Source organism: Alligator mississippiensis, chromosome 1, assembly GCF_030867095.1.
Source record: "Alligator mississippiensis isolate rAllMis1 chromosome 1, rAllMis1, whole genome shotgun sequence".
Taxonomy (NCBI): domain Eukaryota; kingdom Metazoa; phylum Chordata; order Crocodylia; family Alligatoridae; genus Alligator; species Alligator mississippiensis.
In genome coordinates this window covers 172,100,847-172,116,348 of record NC_081824.1, presented here as the reverse complement: position 1 = coordinate 172,116,348, position 15,502 = coordinate 172,100,847, and the positions used below count along the sequence as shown (strand labels likewise).

Sequence of the window (15,502 nt, the reverse complement as noted above, 5' to 3'; positions counted from 1 at the left end):
TTTTTTCCCCTGCATCTTGATCACAAGATCACTGTCACCTCTTTATAGGTATCACAAGTGAAATGAATACAAGACTGCAAAAATTAAAGTGGATTTATAGGTATGGTCTAGATATTCCATGCTGTTGACATAAATATTAAAATCAAGGACTAATATAAGATTTGGATTAGTTTCCATGCTTGTCAAACAGAACTGGCTCATCATTGAGCAGATTAAATAGAAGTTGAAGAGTTTCCTCATGCAACAGTTTCAGAGAAACAGGGCCACTCAGTTCAGTTCTGAAGATACATTTGCTGCTGTGGGTGTTGAGAAATAACCTTGTCACTGGAATGCACAGATAAACTATGAAATATCTGTGTAAAAGTCCAGGCATCACAGTGGCAAAAAAAGGTGCTGCAAATGAGTTTTGCTGACCAAATAAATTACAATCATCTGATAATATCACAGTAATATCCCAACTCCCTTTTCTAGTTTATTGAGGGACATTACTAATCTGACACACAGAAAATTCTGTCTCCAGTATAGATAAGCTTAACCTTAGAGCTCTCGCATCTACCTTCCTCTATACACGCACAAAACCAAGGCACGATTTGCAGTTGGCAGCTAAAGCAAATGTGGGGGGGCCAAAGCTAGATAGCTAAGGAAGCCTGAGAGATGCAGCACTGATGGTCATCACCTAGAAAGAGAGCACCAGCAAATCAATGATAAGCTAACCAGTAATACAGCACCAGCTGAGCTAATGCCCCTTTTCATGGTGTACAAGGGCTGCAGCACTTGCTGTAACACTACAGTTTTCCTTTGCCCCAATGTCTCTTCATTTGCTCAGTCTAAAACATTTTCTGACATTTACTCATTCATTCATTCATTCATTCATTCATTCCAGGGCTGTTCTAGGAAACATCTGTATAGCAAATGTGTCTTGGATACACAGCTTAGTTGAAAGAGATTTCCTCTTTGGACTGGGCAGCTTGAAATGATGATGACCTATGCAAATAGTGCAAATGATTGATACTTGCAGTATTGCTTACCACAGTGCTGTTTCACCCCGAACATTTTTAATGGATTTTTGAAGCCTCTGAATGAACCATTTTGGCCTTTTCATTAACCCAACTAGCATGGAAAGCTGTGGGCCCCATGTAGCAGGTGCTGTGGGTTAACAATAGGGGCACTGTTTAATCTGAGAAAGGCAGGGAATAGAAAAGAGCTATGGCTAAAAAGAGACTGGATCTTTTATGAGGTCAAGAGAGGCATTTTAAATCAGGAGGCGTAAAGGGAGGTACCAGCTATGAAAAAGAAATTCTTTCTTGCCACACTTGCTTAGACTGCAGCATGAAAATATGCCTTGTAATTCATTCTGAGGCAGACAAAAGGAACTGAAGCATGATAGCCAAACAAAAGGAGTTTGTTGATATGCATAAGATGACTGTTACATCTAGGGGTTAGAGTTGGTTTCATGCTGAATTGCCGTAAACTATTTCTCACTTTTTTATCATGTTCACCTCCTTAAAACCCAAGGAAACATCTAACAAGTACACATGAGTGTGTTAGGGTTTTGGTTCTTGGGGAGGGGGAGACTTTTTCTGTAGGAATAAAGAACATATTTACATACAACTTACACTTTTAAAAATGTCAGCTGACTCTATTACTAAAAGGCCTGGCTAAGCAATCAGAAGTAAAGAGCTGAAAGTTAGAAAGGATCCACCTAGTGTCTGTAACAATTGTGAAAAGTGTGTGAGTTTGTTTTTGCATCAAGCTCTATGATGGTGATGTGATTCCATTCTTTCTTTAACATGGTTGTTTAAATTTGAAAGATATAAATGGCCCCTCAAAAAGATACAGGTGGACAGCAGGAAAGCGATGGTTTCGATAATGTCATTAAGGAGCCCATGGTAAATAAATAGGAAATGTGCATGGAGCGGAATACAAGAACATAATGTTGGTCTACTTGGACTGACCAAGTTGCTTATTGCAGTATCCTACCAGTGCTGGCAATTCAGAGGAAGGTACAAGCCCCCATCCCTCAAATAAGTAATTAAAGGGAGCAGAGTTCCTCCTTAACATTCTTGCTTTAGTTGACAGGAGGATTTATATTCCTTTTGAATTTATATCTTTATCCTATGTAATGTAATCAAGTATGTTCTCTTTCTCCATGTAACTGTCTAGTTATTGTGAATTCTACTCTACCATCTTGGTTCAAGTGATGTCAGGGGATAAATATACGTTGTGAAAAAGTTTCCCCCTTTCAATCAGACTTAAAATTGCCACATTCAGTTTCATTAAATGTCCCTTTTTACTTGGCTTGGGAGAAAGCAAATAGAAATGCTTAATTTACTTTCTTTGTGCCTTCATTATTTTGCAGAAGTTTGTTTTTTTCCCCTTCTGTAAACAAAACAAACAACCCTTTGGATCTGTTCGGAAGGAAGCGCACCCGTGGTTCTAGGATTCTTTTTTTCAAACTCGGGCATTCCCATGAGAGGAGGGAGAGATCAAGCAGCTAACACATTGAATAGTCCCGCTATTAAATTGCTAATCTGGAAAGAGCGCAGGGAACCTACTGTACAGTGTAGTCCCCAGTGATGAATGACTGCATTGTTGGGAATTACTGTTTATTTAAGGAGCAATGCACTTCTCCACAGGCAGTCTCGCAGCATAGGTTTGATGTATGTCACTCTGAATTTTACAAACCAGTTTTTCTGAAAACCCACAGCTAAAGCTACTCTTTCCCCTCCCTCCCTCCACATTTTTTCCTATTCCCTTTTCTTTCTTCTTCTTTCTTTCTCCTTTTCTTGTGCCCTCCTGGGCCACGTCTGCACTACAAACTTTTGCCAGCAAAGCTCAGCTGCCTGGGGCATGATCCCTACCTGACATACCTGTCCTGTCAAAAGCTCTTAGCATAGATGCAGTGACTCTGGCAAAGCTGCTTTTGCCAGAACAGCTTTTCACTCAGAAGGGCTAGAATGACCACTGTGCATAAAAAGCTGATTTTTCTAGTAGAGCATGTGAGCAGTACTCTGACATTAGAGCATCACACACAGCAATACTGGTGAATACAGCAGGGGCCTGAATTTTCTCAGTCTATTGCATGTTCCCGGATCCCCATTCACCCAACAGAGATACAACAGCTTTTCTTCTCTCTTTCATCCCCTCTTCAGAAGGAGGGGAGCAACCACTGTGAGCACAACCCTGAGATAAGTGTTACGAACAAGCTGTGCCTCAAGCTGGAAGCTTTTGGGTCTCATGGAAAGCCACAAGCAGGCTTGTTGTTCAAAACATACAAAACCTTCCAGGGCACTGGTGCTCAACCTTTAGCCTCGTGGGGCAGGGTTGGCCCATGGGCCAGTTCCAAAGCAGGGTCAGTGTCTGTAACAGGGCCCTGAGCTGCCACAGTCCCATGCATCTGATCCAGCATGCAGGGTCATGCTATCAGGCTGCCCCCATGGGTCTGGAAATTGGGCAGCAGGGGAGTGGCAGTTAATGTTGCCACCACTTCCCTGCCGCCAAATTTTCAGCTGGGGAGGAGGGGCCTGGTGGGCTGAATGAAATGGCTCTGGGAGACTTGGCCCACAGGTTGGGGGTTGTGCTCCCCTGTTCTGGAGCCTTTCCCAACAGAAAGAGTGAGTCTCTTCCCTGAAGAGCTTTGCAATCCTGCCACACACAAGCGGCACAATGGTGGGAAGCTTGGCAGACCACTTCCTCTGTTTTCTTTTGCAGACCCTCCTGGCTTTGTTCCTGTTCATGGTGCCCTCCTCCCCGCCATCACCAAGGGGGGCTTATAGCTCTGCTTGGTGGGCTTTGACCCATGTCCCAGAATGGCCTAGCAAGAGACAAATTCCAGGTGACTTTGCTGGATGGGGGGGGAGCCCAGCTGTCTCACAAAACCTTTTCTAGTGAAGGTTCATCCCTTGCCTCAGCCTCTCCCCGAGCAGAGCCACGCCTCTGCCCCCACCCACAACCTCTCCTCATCCCAGGGGCTCAAGATGTACTGGCCTTCTTGAACTGGGGAGGGCTGCCTCCACTTGTGTGTGGAGCCACCACCAGTCCTCACAGAAGTGAGATGCCTCATTCCCCACTTTCTTTTTCGTTTGCTTTTGCTGCTCTACCCCAGCTTGAGAGGCCAGGCTGCCCCCTCTCCCCAGCCACAGGCAGAGGGCCGCCCTGGCCGAGGCTGGGGGCTGCCGAGCCCGGGCAGGCAGGGAGCTGCCCGCATGCACCGCCCGGGGGCGGGGAGCAGGGAGGGCACCAAATTCAAATACAAAGGAGGAGGAGGGGGAAAGGAGGCAGAGGGGAGGGAAAGAGGGAGGAGAGAGTGGGTGGGGAGAGCGAGCGAGCGAGGCAGAGGCAGCGAGCGAGCGAGCGGGCGGGAAGGAAGGAGCGGGGCAGAGAGCGGTGCTGGGGCAGGGGCAGGGGCAGGCGGGAGAGGCGCCCCCTCTTGCGGCTGCGACCCGGGCCGGCGCCGGCAGCATGGTGGACCGCGGCCCCTTGCTGACTTCTGCCATCATCTTCTACCTGTCCATCGGGGCGGCGATCTTCGAGGTGCTGGAGGAGCCCAACTGGCGGTTGGCCACGGACGCCTACAAGCTGCAGAAGTCGCAGCTGCTCAAGGAGTTCCCGTGCCTGGGCCAGGAGGGGCTGGACAAGATCCTGCAGGTGAGGGCGCGGCGGGGGGGAGGGAGGCCGGGCGGGCGGAGGTGGCCTCGCGCCGGGGCCCGGGCCCGAGCGGGCAGGTGCCGCCGCGGGGAAGGCGCGGGGCACAGCGCTCCCCCCGCACGGATGTGCCAACGTGTGCACGCACCTGCGCCCACACACTTATGCACATACTCATGCACATACACATATGTGCGCCAGGGGTGGCCTTGGGGTTGTTGCGGCCTGGGCAAGAGTCATTTGCAGTCCCTTACAGGCTTAGTTCTGATGAAGTCCAATGCTTGTTGCAAAATTTTGGGGCCCCCAAAAGTGTGGGGCCCGGGGCAGCCGCCTGGCTTGCCCTCCCTTAAGGTCACCACTGTGTGCACACACATACTTGTACGTGTGCTTCTGCACGTGCATGGGTCTACCTGGATGCACATGGACACATACGCATGCAGACAAGTATGTGCACATGCACACACGTGGACACACATACATATTCACGCATGCGCGTGCACACACCCTCAAAGCCCAAGCTGCTCACCGGAGCAGCATGTTAATGGTGGTTTTGCCAGGGAGGTGCCCTGGCCCTGGGCAAAGGGGTGCTCGCCTGCCCCGGGGTAGGGGGAGGAGGAAGGGGCAGATGGCTCTGACCGAACCCCGTGTTCACTTACGGTCGCTCAGCACCTGTTCTCCGCAGGCACTGCGGGACCAGCAGCTGCCTCATTTTGGGGCTGTGTCTATGGGATTAGGGTTCAAGCCTAAGGAATTTGGCTTCCTAAAAACTATTCTTCAGCCTTGCATGGGGGTGGAGATCTTTCATTCCCTCTGAGAACAGAGGCATTTTCTGGTTGGTTTGGGAAGGGGTGGGTTACCCCCTCCATGTTGAACAGGTCTCTGCTTTTTCTTACTACGCTTCTCTAGGCTTTACACCTTCACTGTCTCTTCCCCAGCTAGCCAGCCTGGTGAACTCTCCCTTCATGCATTCCTCTAGCCATCTTTGAAAGGAGAGTAGCAAAGCTAACAGTTTCCCTCCTCTTTTTTTTTTTTTTTTAATCCCAGCATGGATGCTTTGGGACCTCTCGGTGACAGAGAGAAAGCTGAGCCCTTTCTTTGTTTGATGTGTGTGTGTACGTGTACCCCTCCCAAGCACTTTGGAGGGGAGTCGCTCAGAAATGTGTCCCTGCATGGGTGGGAAGCTTACAATTTCACTTGTATTTTTGTGAAGCTTAGGATAGGTGAAAAGGTAAAAACTGTTGCACTAATCGCTAATTATCAAGAAACCTTTTAATATGGCAGTTAAATTTAGCAGACCGTTTAATCTAGTAGTCCTCAGCGTATGATGACCTGTAGGCAATAACAACTAGCCTGCCATGGAGAGTATCATATTTAACTCTCCCTGTTAAACCTCAGTTTTAACTAAAACTTCCTGTGGCTAGTGACAACATCAGAAGGTTTCACAGTCAGTGCCCATGGGTCATGGACCATTGGTTTAACATGTGGCAAATGGGGTTATTATTATTATTTTTATAGACTCCATAACCTCCATGATTTGGAGCACACGGCTTCATCACAACCATGAGGAAGGGACCTCTAACCTTGCTGTACATGGAATTCCTTTTAATTCATGATCCATTGTGTGTTACTGATTAAACACTAATTCTGTTAGTTTCCTGGTATGTACCTAGAGTATACACTAATTGGCACCACTGTATACTCCATCTGCTTGAAGTCTAGGGAATAGTTTTTATACTTAAAAAAAACAAAACAAAACAAAAAACTAACAACCCATACATTTGAGGAAAGGAGCCCTTAACATGGAGGGAAAGCAGTGTCAAATAGAGAATTAAGAAAAGTGTGATTGTCTGGATGTTAGGTTCGAACGGAGAGAATAAGCCAGCTAGAAACTGCTTAACAGAAAAACCTATTTTACCTCCGAAGAAACATTGACTTAGGTCTTCCAGTGTTCACTGTTATTAGTTATCTGCTCTGCTGGCATGCTCAGCACTGTGAAAGTGTGGAACAAGCTATACTTTTGCTTCTAGGAGTCTGCAATTTAGCTTCCTTTTTTTTTTAACTTTCATTTACTGTAAATCTATCTGATACCTGAGATGACTAACATAATTGACAGATGTTTTCTTGCCACCACTTTAGTATGTCCTTGTGTGATACAGTAGAAAGGGTGAATAAAGGCTTGAAGTTTTGCAAGGATTGTTGGAGGTTGGGGATATGTACATGGATGTGTCTTTGCTGAACACAAGTTGTCTCTTACCTGACTTATAGCCCACAACACCTACCATCCACACAGCTGAAAATCTGTTGTGGGTTCAATGTACCCAAATAATTTACCTGACTAGGGGCCTGTGTTAAAACCAAGATGCAGTTTTAATTCGAGCTGAAGTTTCCTCACTCATGCAGTAAGGGATGTAAATGGAGAGAGGGACATAGTTAGCCGTGTTAGTCTAAAGTCAAACAGAAGGCGGGGTAGACTTGCACCTTTATAGACTAACCAAAGTAGATGTATATAGCAAACGCTTTTGTGAGTTGAAGCTTTAGAGCAGGTGTATCAAACATAAGACTCACAGACTGGATCTGGCACACTGAGCCCTGCCATCTGGCCCTTGGTGTGCCCCTCGGTCTGCCCGTGTGGGGCACAGCATATGGCCGTGGTGTGGGACTGATCCACAGGCCACATCAGGCCCATCTGATCCCTTGGTCGTACCCGGCCCAGGTATGGGGTGCAGCCCAGGCCATGGGTGTATGTGGTCAGTCCTGCCACCCCCAGGTACGCAGTGGAGCTGGGGTGGTGCAGCAGTGGCCTGACTTGCTTTCTGGCAGCTCCAGCGGTAGTGGCTCCTTCCAACTGCTGCTGCTGGACCCTCCCTTCCACATACCTGCTCCAGTGGCTCCTCCAGCTGGTCTGGAACCCATGCTACATGCAGCGTGGATCCCAGAACAGCCGGAATGAGCGCCATGTGTGGCACAGTCTGTCCAGAGCAGCAACTGCACTGCATGTGACACCTGCCCTGGCAGCTCCGGGACTGCACTGTATGTGATGCCTGTTCTAGCCAGTCCAGGACCTGCTCTGCATGCGGTGCTTGTGAGCACTGCATGCAGCACAGGTCCCAGACTAGCTGGAGCAGATGCCATGTACAGTACACATCACAAAGCAGATACCACGTATGGCACAGTCTAGCTGGGGTGGGCACTATGTGCAGTGCAGCTGCTGCTCCTGTTGGGCTGCACCACACACAATGCCCATTCTATTTGCTTTGAGATCCACACTGCATGTGGCATAGGTCCCAGACTGGATGGAGCAGCTGCTGAATCAGGTGTGCTGGGAGGGGTTGGGGAAACAGGTCTGTGGGCCTGATCTGGCCTGCAGACTGGTCCCATGCCACTCATCAGGGAGTTTGGCACCCCTGCTTTACAGCATCTGATGAAGTGAGCATCAGCTCACAAATGCTTGTGCTATACATGCATTTTATATACATGTATATGTAAAATCTACTTTGGTTATTCTAGAACAGGAGTGGGCAAAATACAGCCTATGGGCTGGATCTGGCCTCCCAAGGGATTTTGTCCAGCTTACAACTGTTCCCTTGGTCTTCCTGGCCCAGATGTGGGGTGCAGCCGAGGCTGTGGGTGCATGTGCCTGGTCCTGCTGCCCCCAGACATGTAGTGGGGCTGGGGAGGCACAGTTGCAGCCAGCCTGACTTGCATGTGGCAATGGCTCCTTCGTGCTGCTGCTGCTGCTGGATCCAGTCCCACTGCCCAGGCACCCTGGCCTGTCTGCCCCACACCCACTGCCATGGGCAGAGCCCACACAGGCAGGGCTCATGGCTAGGAGGATGGAATGGGACCATGGGCAGGCAGAGAGCAGTGTCCAGGAGCAGGATGGGTGGGGCTGGGTTCATAGGACGGTGACAGCACTGAGCTGGGATCTGGGGCAGAGCCATGATCTGCTTCCCATGTGTCCCTGTGATAGGTGCTGGCCCCATGGGCAGGGACATACAGAGAGCTGATCACATCTCACCTCTGCCCCAGGCCTCAGCCCTGGCCCCACCTGCCTGTTCTGTTCTTGGATGCCACTCCCTGCTTGCCCATGGACCCATCCCATCCCACAAGTCCTGCTGGTCTCCATGGAGACCCTGGGATTACAGGGTGGTGACAGTGCAGGGCTGGGGCCGGGGGCAAAGCCATGATCCATTCCCCACATGCTCCTGCCTGCAGAACAGGTGCCCACTGCAGAAGTGTGCGGAGAGTGGATTGCAGCTCTGCCCTGAGCTCCAGCCCTGCACTGTCACCACCCCATGATTCCAGCCCTGACCCCGGCTGCCTGCTCTACTCCCAGGTACCACACCCCAGCCACCCGCAGCACTGTTCCAGCTGTCCAGCTGAGCACTAAGCAGAACTGAGCCTCTTGGGGAGTTTTGGTGAGCTGCTGCAGGATGGGGGAGTGCAGACCCAGCCTGTAACAGCTTACCAAAACTCCCTAAGTGGCCCTCTGGCCCAAACAATTGCCCACCCCAGTCTAGAAGATGCAAATCCACCCTACCCAATGTAAATGAAATCAGTGGAGGGTGATAGTTCTCCGGTGTCCTTCCCATAATTCCCTGGAAGATGGGTAGCTTAATCTGCACCTGAGATAACTGGCTTAGAGAGATTCCAAGAACATCTCAACACACAGAACCATGTGATATGCCTCCTATATGGATAAACAGGATGACACATTACTACAAAGCCTACCTGTGTTAAGAACGCTTGTTTATAGTTAAATGTAGTTATTTGTTTAACTATAATGAAGACATTTCATACAAAGATTAATAGAAAGGCAATGGAAGCTGTCCAGCAGCCATAGCATAGGATGAATAAATGAGGTGCACAGAGTTCAGTACTACAGTAACTAAACTGTTTCTATTACCCAAGGTAGCCTGGGTAAGTTCAGACTGCAACACAGTGGATGCGTCTATACAAGACACCATGGTGACGTAGCATTGGGGGGCTTGAACTGTGACACCAGTGCTACTGCACGGTAGGGGCAGAAATGACGTGTGTGGTACCAGGACTGTACAGTACTAGCAGTTACTGTAGCCATTTAGTACTTGATTTAGCAAGTACCTATTGACTGCGCAGTAACAACTTATATGGGCTCAGATTCATATGGGCTCAATCTCCATCTCTGCTGACTATTTTCAAATCTATCACATGTTCGGTGTTTAGGCCCATCTCCTCACATGTGTTCTGTTTCCAGTTCAAACTCACTTTAGCTTTAAAAAAATGCCCCCTCAGTTTTTCTTTTTCTTCCTCCTCTTGGGGACAGATGGTAAATTCATCATCCTCCCTCACACAAGCAGCCTTGCAACAGTGAAGTCATGCTTATGAGGTTGTTGGTTGTAGCACACCACCACCACCAGACTCTCCCTATGCCTGAAGAAGGGTGTTTGTGCCTGAAAGCTTGGAACAAACAACTTTTCCAACTATGTAGTTGGTCTAATAAAAGATATCATGTCTACTCAAAGAACCTTGTCATGTTTATGAAATTTTTGTATACCACGCCATAAGTGTGTATGACACTTTTTCTTTTTGAGGACAAAGATGGGGTGAAATCCGGCTCCACTGAAGTCTGACAAAAACCTACCCTGATTTCAGTGAGGCCAAGATTTCACTTGAGTTTCTGCATCATGTATAGTTTGAGTCATAGTCAAATTTTCTTTTCTCAGCCAATACCTATGATTTTGCTGAATCCTGTTAGTTCTTTAAAATGCTGCTAAAGCCTTGCCTCCCCCACCCCCTCTCCCCTGTCTTGTGCCAATTACTAATATCCTGGTTAGTCTACCTTGACTCATTTTACACCCCTCTAGCACATCCAGAATGCTACTAGGAAAAAAACCCAACAACTTTCTCTTCCTCTCCTGTATCTCAACTGTCATGCCCCTTTTCTTAGCTCCCATATATGGTTTTAACTTTCCGATCTTGCCTCTGAGGTTCTGTATGACACCAGTCCAACTCACATTTCCACTCTTGTGTCTTCCTCTCATTTGGTCTATTCTCCTCAAACTTTTATATTGCGACAGAAGTAACAACAGAAATGTTTTGGACAGCTTTGTACAGCTGGCCCTTTGAAGAGTGTCAAACACACATGTCCTTTGAAGTACTCTGAAAGAGGACCTCTTGAAATGAAGTCCTCTCTGAAGTATTTCATTTTTTGTTGCATGTGCACAGAGACAGGGGACCCCAAGGTCCTCCAGAATCCCCCAGTGCTCCACTCACCTTCCTCTTTCTCCTACTTCACAAGGGAGGTAAAATGGGTTGAACAGTCTGGCAGGTTGACTGACAATTTGCTAAACTGCCCAACAGCTGGGTCTTGCTGCTAGTCCTGTTGCTGTCACCAGAATGCACTTTCCAGCCCAATCCCCACCTCCTTCATTCTGGTAAGAGGGGGAGAGGAGAGGTTCAAGGGCTTAGGACTGGAATCCCAGTTCCAGGGGCTGGGGAGCCACTGCACAACACCACAAGCTGCCTGCACTCTTTTGCCAGACCCTTGCTGACTTCCACTGGGGCTCTCTAACAGGGAGCCAGAGGCTTCTTTTACTTTTAAGGAAGATTCAGCATCTGGGAGGTTTTCCAGGTGAGAGAAACAATGCCCTTGATGAGTTGGCTGCAGAGGAATAGGCAGCCAGGGGGAAAACCAGAGACTGTGAGTGCCTATTGCAAGCGTGTTGCTCTGCAGTAGGATGGAAGAGCAGACCCTTGCTACAGGCAGCCAGGGCACTGCTTAAGCAGTCAGAGCAGCAGTTGCAAACTGTCTGGGAGCCAGCCCTCAGGTCCTAACTATAAACCCCTGCAGGTGACCTACATGGTGACCCCCTATGCTTGTCACCACTCTGGCTCCCCCTGTCAGAGTCCTGCATCCACCCTGCCACTGGAGCCAGCCTTTCCAGCTCCTAGTCTCCACTAAGTCTTTGGTCTGGGAAGAGAAGGGCAGGGGCTGAGAGTCAAGTATCCCAGTGGCAGGGCATCCTTGTTGCTACTGCTGTTTCCCACTCCACCAGACTTTCTGCTCTGACAAAAGACATTCTCTGCTCCCTATAGTGCCCCGTAGCTGGAGAGGTATAGCTGTATGTAGTCACAGCAGTTTTGAAGTCTTCCAGCCAGAGGGTGCAGCAGCATTTCTTGTATGTCCTGTGGCTGAAATGTTCTCTTTGCAGCATTTTCAAGCCTCTTATACTTGGGAATATTTCAGCAGTTACTTTTGTCCACATACTTCATTGTTCCTTTGGTATCCTTTTGTTCTCTGTGCTTGTCTTCTCTACAGTCCACTGGTGTTGAATAGCTACCTTGAAAATGTGCGCCAGTTGATTGTTGTCAGTTCTTCGCTATCCTCCCTTAAAATCCAGTTCTGTATGAAGCCTACCAACAAACTTCCATAGACCTTACTTTAAAAATAGCTAATAATAATACACTCTGAAAACCACAAGAAATGCACAACCTAAGTCAATGGCCCCAACACATCCTCCATAACATGATGGCGGAGAAGAAAAGTAACAGGAACAGGCTGCGTGCCATGAACAGGAATCTTTTTCCTCTCATCCAGCAGTCCGTTTTGATATAGTATCCTCTATACTCATAGACTAACTAAGGATAGATGGTATCCTTAATTGGATACTATCTACCCTCTGTAGTCTATGTGGGGCAAGTCAGCTTTGTGCAGAGTTGATTAACTTGGCAAAGCCTTGTGCTAACACAGCTCAGCCCCATCCAGTTTTGAATCTAATGCTTGCAAAACTTGACATGCCTTGGATATTTCAGCATGTTACTGCCCTGTTGTATGAACTTGAGTGTATAAGCCACTACATTAACAGTTAGTATGGAGCACTTCTGCATGGTACCGTATTGTGCTATGTAGGGACATGCAAATAATTTCTTTGGGCATAGGAGCAATGGATATTCTTCATGCAGAGAGGCTGAAGATTTGGGTCTGGAATATGAATTTAAGCTCCAAAATGCCAGGGACTTTATTAATGTACCTATTTGTCAGATCACCTTAAACATATTAGGATATGAATATTAGTCTAAATTTTATTTTAAGACAGATGGACAGTATTGTGTCAAGTTTGGTCCATAAAATCAGCTCTCACTACCCTTAATGACAATAGCCATTCACTGAAATAAAAGTAAGTTCTCATGGAGACAGGTTAACAAATGTTTCCTACAGTATTTGCAAACCAAACCAAGCATATGCTAGAGTAGAGAGCCTACAAATGAAATAATCCATTGGTTTTCACCATTAAAACTAATCAAAATTAAGGTAAATAAGAAAGATAGTTCAGCAAAAAATAAACTGTTCTCTTTGCATATTATAGTTTTAATAACTTGATGAGGTCTTTGTAATAAAGATACAGAAATTTTATTTTCTATAAATGATTCCTAACTACTAATTTTCAAGTGTCTCTTTGGGGACTTGTACAGAATTAGCCTAATGTACACAGTGAGTTTCTGTGTTGTGTAAATGGTTGCTTTCTGCCACATGATACTGTACTTCTGGATAAAGCAGATAAGCCATGCTTTAGCTTTCCTTTGAGCAAAGACTCTAGCTGACAATTTTACACAGGCTTGCAAGGAGACTTGGGGGTAGCCATGTATACTGGTGGCTGGCAATGTCTTCCAACAGCAGCCCAGAATGGCTCAGCTCAGGTCTGACACAGGCCACCATTAGGACCTGGCTGCCCACTTCTCTCTGTCACCTGACCATAGCATGGCAAGGGTAAAGCTCTCAGCTGTCAAATGCTGGCCAGATTCAGCCAATAGGCCATAGGTTGCCGACCCTTTACCTATACAGTACAGGAGTTTGTTCTCTGAGTTTCCTTGTTCAAGGATGGATATGCAACTTTCCACATTCAGGAAGGTTCTGAAGATTTAAAAAAAAAAAAAAAAAAGAACAGCATAGGTGTGCTGGGTATTTTTCTGAAGTTTTTTGGCTAAAAATTATATTTAGTTAAATTATCCAGAGTCATGCACTCAAAAAATGGAAGGCCTCATTGTCATTGTTTGTTTTTATTTATTTTATTGTTGCAAGCTTTTTGCTTTGCCACCTTGCAATGGCTAACTCAGGAGAAAGCTGCATGCTGTGTCTGGCTTCAGGTGAGGAAGGTTATTACTTTGGTTTCATGGAACCAAGCAGCATGCTTTTTTGCAGCCAGACTGGCCACCAAAGGGAAGAGAAGAGCAGTGTGAGGGTGTCTGGCTACTGACTGGTCTAAAAAAACATTTTTACAATATGATAGTATAATATAGTTATACCAGTGTGACCTTCAGTGTGATGCATTTGTACTGGTATAATAGCTACAATCATAATAGCTACTTCTATTTTACTTATAACAGCACCTGTACTAGAATAAGCACTCTAATGAATACCAGCATAATTGTCTTTGTTAGTGCGGTAAAGTACCACTTCATATCTGTGTAGTCAAAGTTGCATTATGTTCCAGGGGAGAGACAAGGAACAGCCTGCTACCACAACCAGATGGCTTGGGAAGCTTTGGAGAAAGGAGGGAGGCAAGGTAATGACTTCCAAGAACTTTCCTCCCCTGTAGTATGAATGCATTTTCAGGACAGGAGCAGATATGCAGCCTCCCCCCTCCTCTTCAGTTCCTTTCTACTGCTCTTTGCCCCACTCACGTCCTGAAATGTCAACCTAACAATACAGGGGCCTACTTGTAAGCTCTACTCAGGTGAGTAGAGCTGTGTTTGGAACACTAGACCTAAATCTTGTTCACTGGGAGATTCTTAACTGTCTTTACCAACATCAGAAAGCCCACACTTCCCTTTGATAAGACACAAAGTTTTAATGGTGACAGAAAAGGAAAGAATACAAAGATAAGTGCTGGAAACTGTCATTTTCAGAGAAAGTACAAAAAGAAGACAGAAACTGCCAGTTTCAGTGAGTGATGTTTGTCTGCTTCTTCCAAGTGCTGGAACAAATTAGTAAGGTCTTGAAATAAAGAGCTTACTACACTGTAAACAGAAAGTTTGAGATGCATCTAAAGAAACCAGGTAGCTCAAATATTTGGACAAAGTCCAGCGCTATAAAAAATGTTTAGAGAACTTCAAGAAGTGCTCAGATGAGTATGTGGGAGGGTTTTCTGGCTAAAGAAAAAACAACTTTAACTGACACCCAGATTTTTAGAAAAGAAAGATACAGAAGTTAAAAACTGCTGGATGAAAAACTGGATTGAAGGATTTTGCCTCAATTGCACACTTCTTCAGGTGTATTTGGGGGTGGGGGTTTGCCCTCACATGCATTGCTTCTTGGAGTGTGTGGTGCCATCCATGAGCAGAGCTAGGTAATCACCCCTGTATCAGAGTGTGTGTTATGCTACTTCTGAAATATGGTGTTATAAAAGAAACAAAATGGCTTGTCTTTGAATGCCATATTTCCATCAGTTTAATTCTGCATATTTTTTGTTGAACTTGGCAGCTTATGTAAACTGCTTTTCTAAAGTTGGAATTAAATTTTAGTTTCCTTTCACTTGCTCAGCACTCAGTAAAGAGGCTAAGTGGTTTTTACTGTTGATAATGCAATCAGAGTTTCTTTTGCTCTTCATAGAAGAAGGTATCAGGGATATAGTTTCATAATTTTTCTTCCACATAACTGGGGCAGGAAATGTCTGAAGCAGTTATCCTGACACCCTGGTTATATATGCCTAAGGTGCTGTAAATGGGAGAGAATTTTAACAGGAAAATGGATTCTGTAGTTAACATTCCAGGGTATTGCTGTCTTCCCAAAGCAAAAAGACTTGGCCAACATACACTTCTTAGTTGAATTACATAGAATATATCTAAAGTTTCTGTGGGTAGACCTTATAAACCTGAA

General features: G+C 46.4%; 1 protein-coding gene across 2 annotated transcripts in view; it reads left to right on the top strand.

Annotated features, from left to right (window-relative positions):
* The first annotated feature begins 4,350 nt into the window (after positions 1-4,350).
* KCNK5 (potassium two pore domain channel subfamily K member 5) overlaps positions 4,351-15,502 on the top strand; it is a 52,660-nt gene continuing 41,508 nt past the window's right edge. The window contains exons 1-2 of one of the 2 annotated variants that reach the window (XM_019483060.2): positions 4,351-4,647; positions 14,118-14,189. In XM_019483060.2, coding sequence (XP_019338605.1) covers positions 4,462-4,647; positions 14,118-14,189 — 258 coding nt within the window. In that variant the 5' untranslated portion in view covers positions 4,351-4,461. The remainder of the gene's footprint in view (positions 4,648-14,117; positions 14,190-15,502) is intronic. The other variant, XM_006275989.4, reaches the window with a different exon arrangement.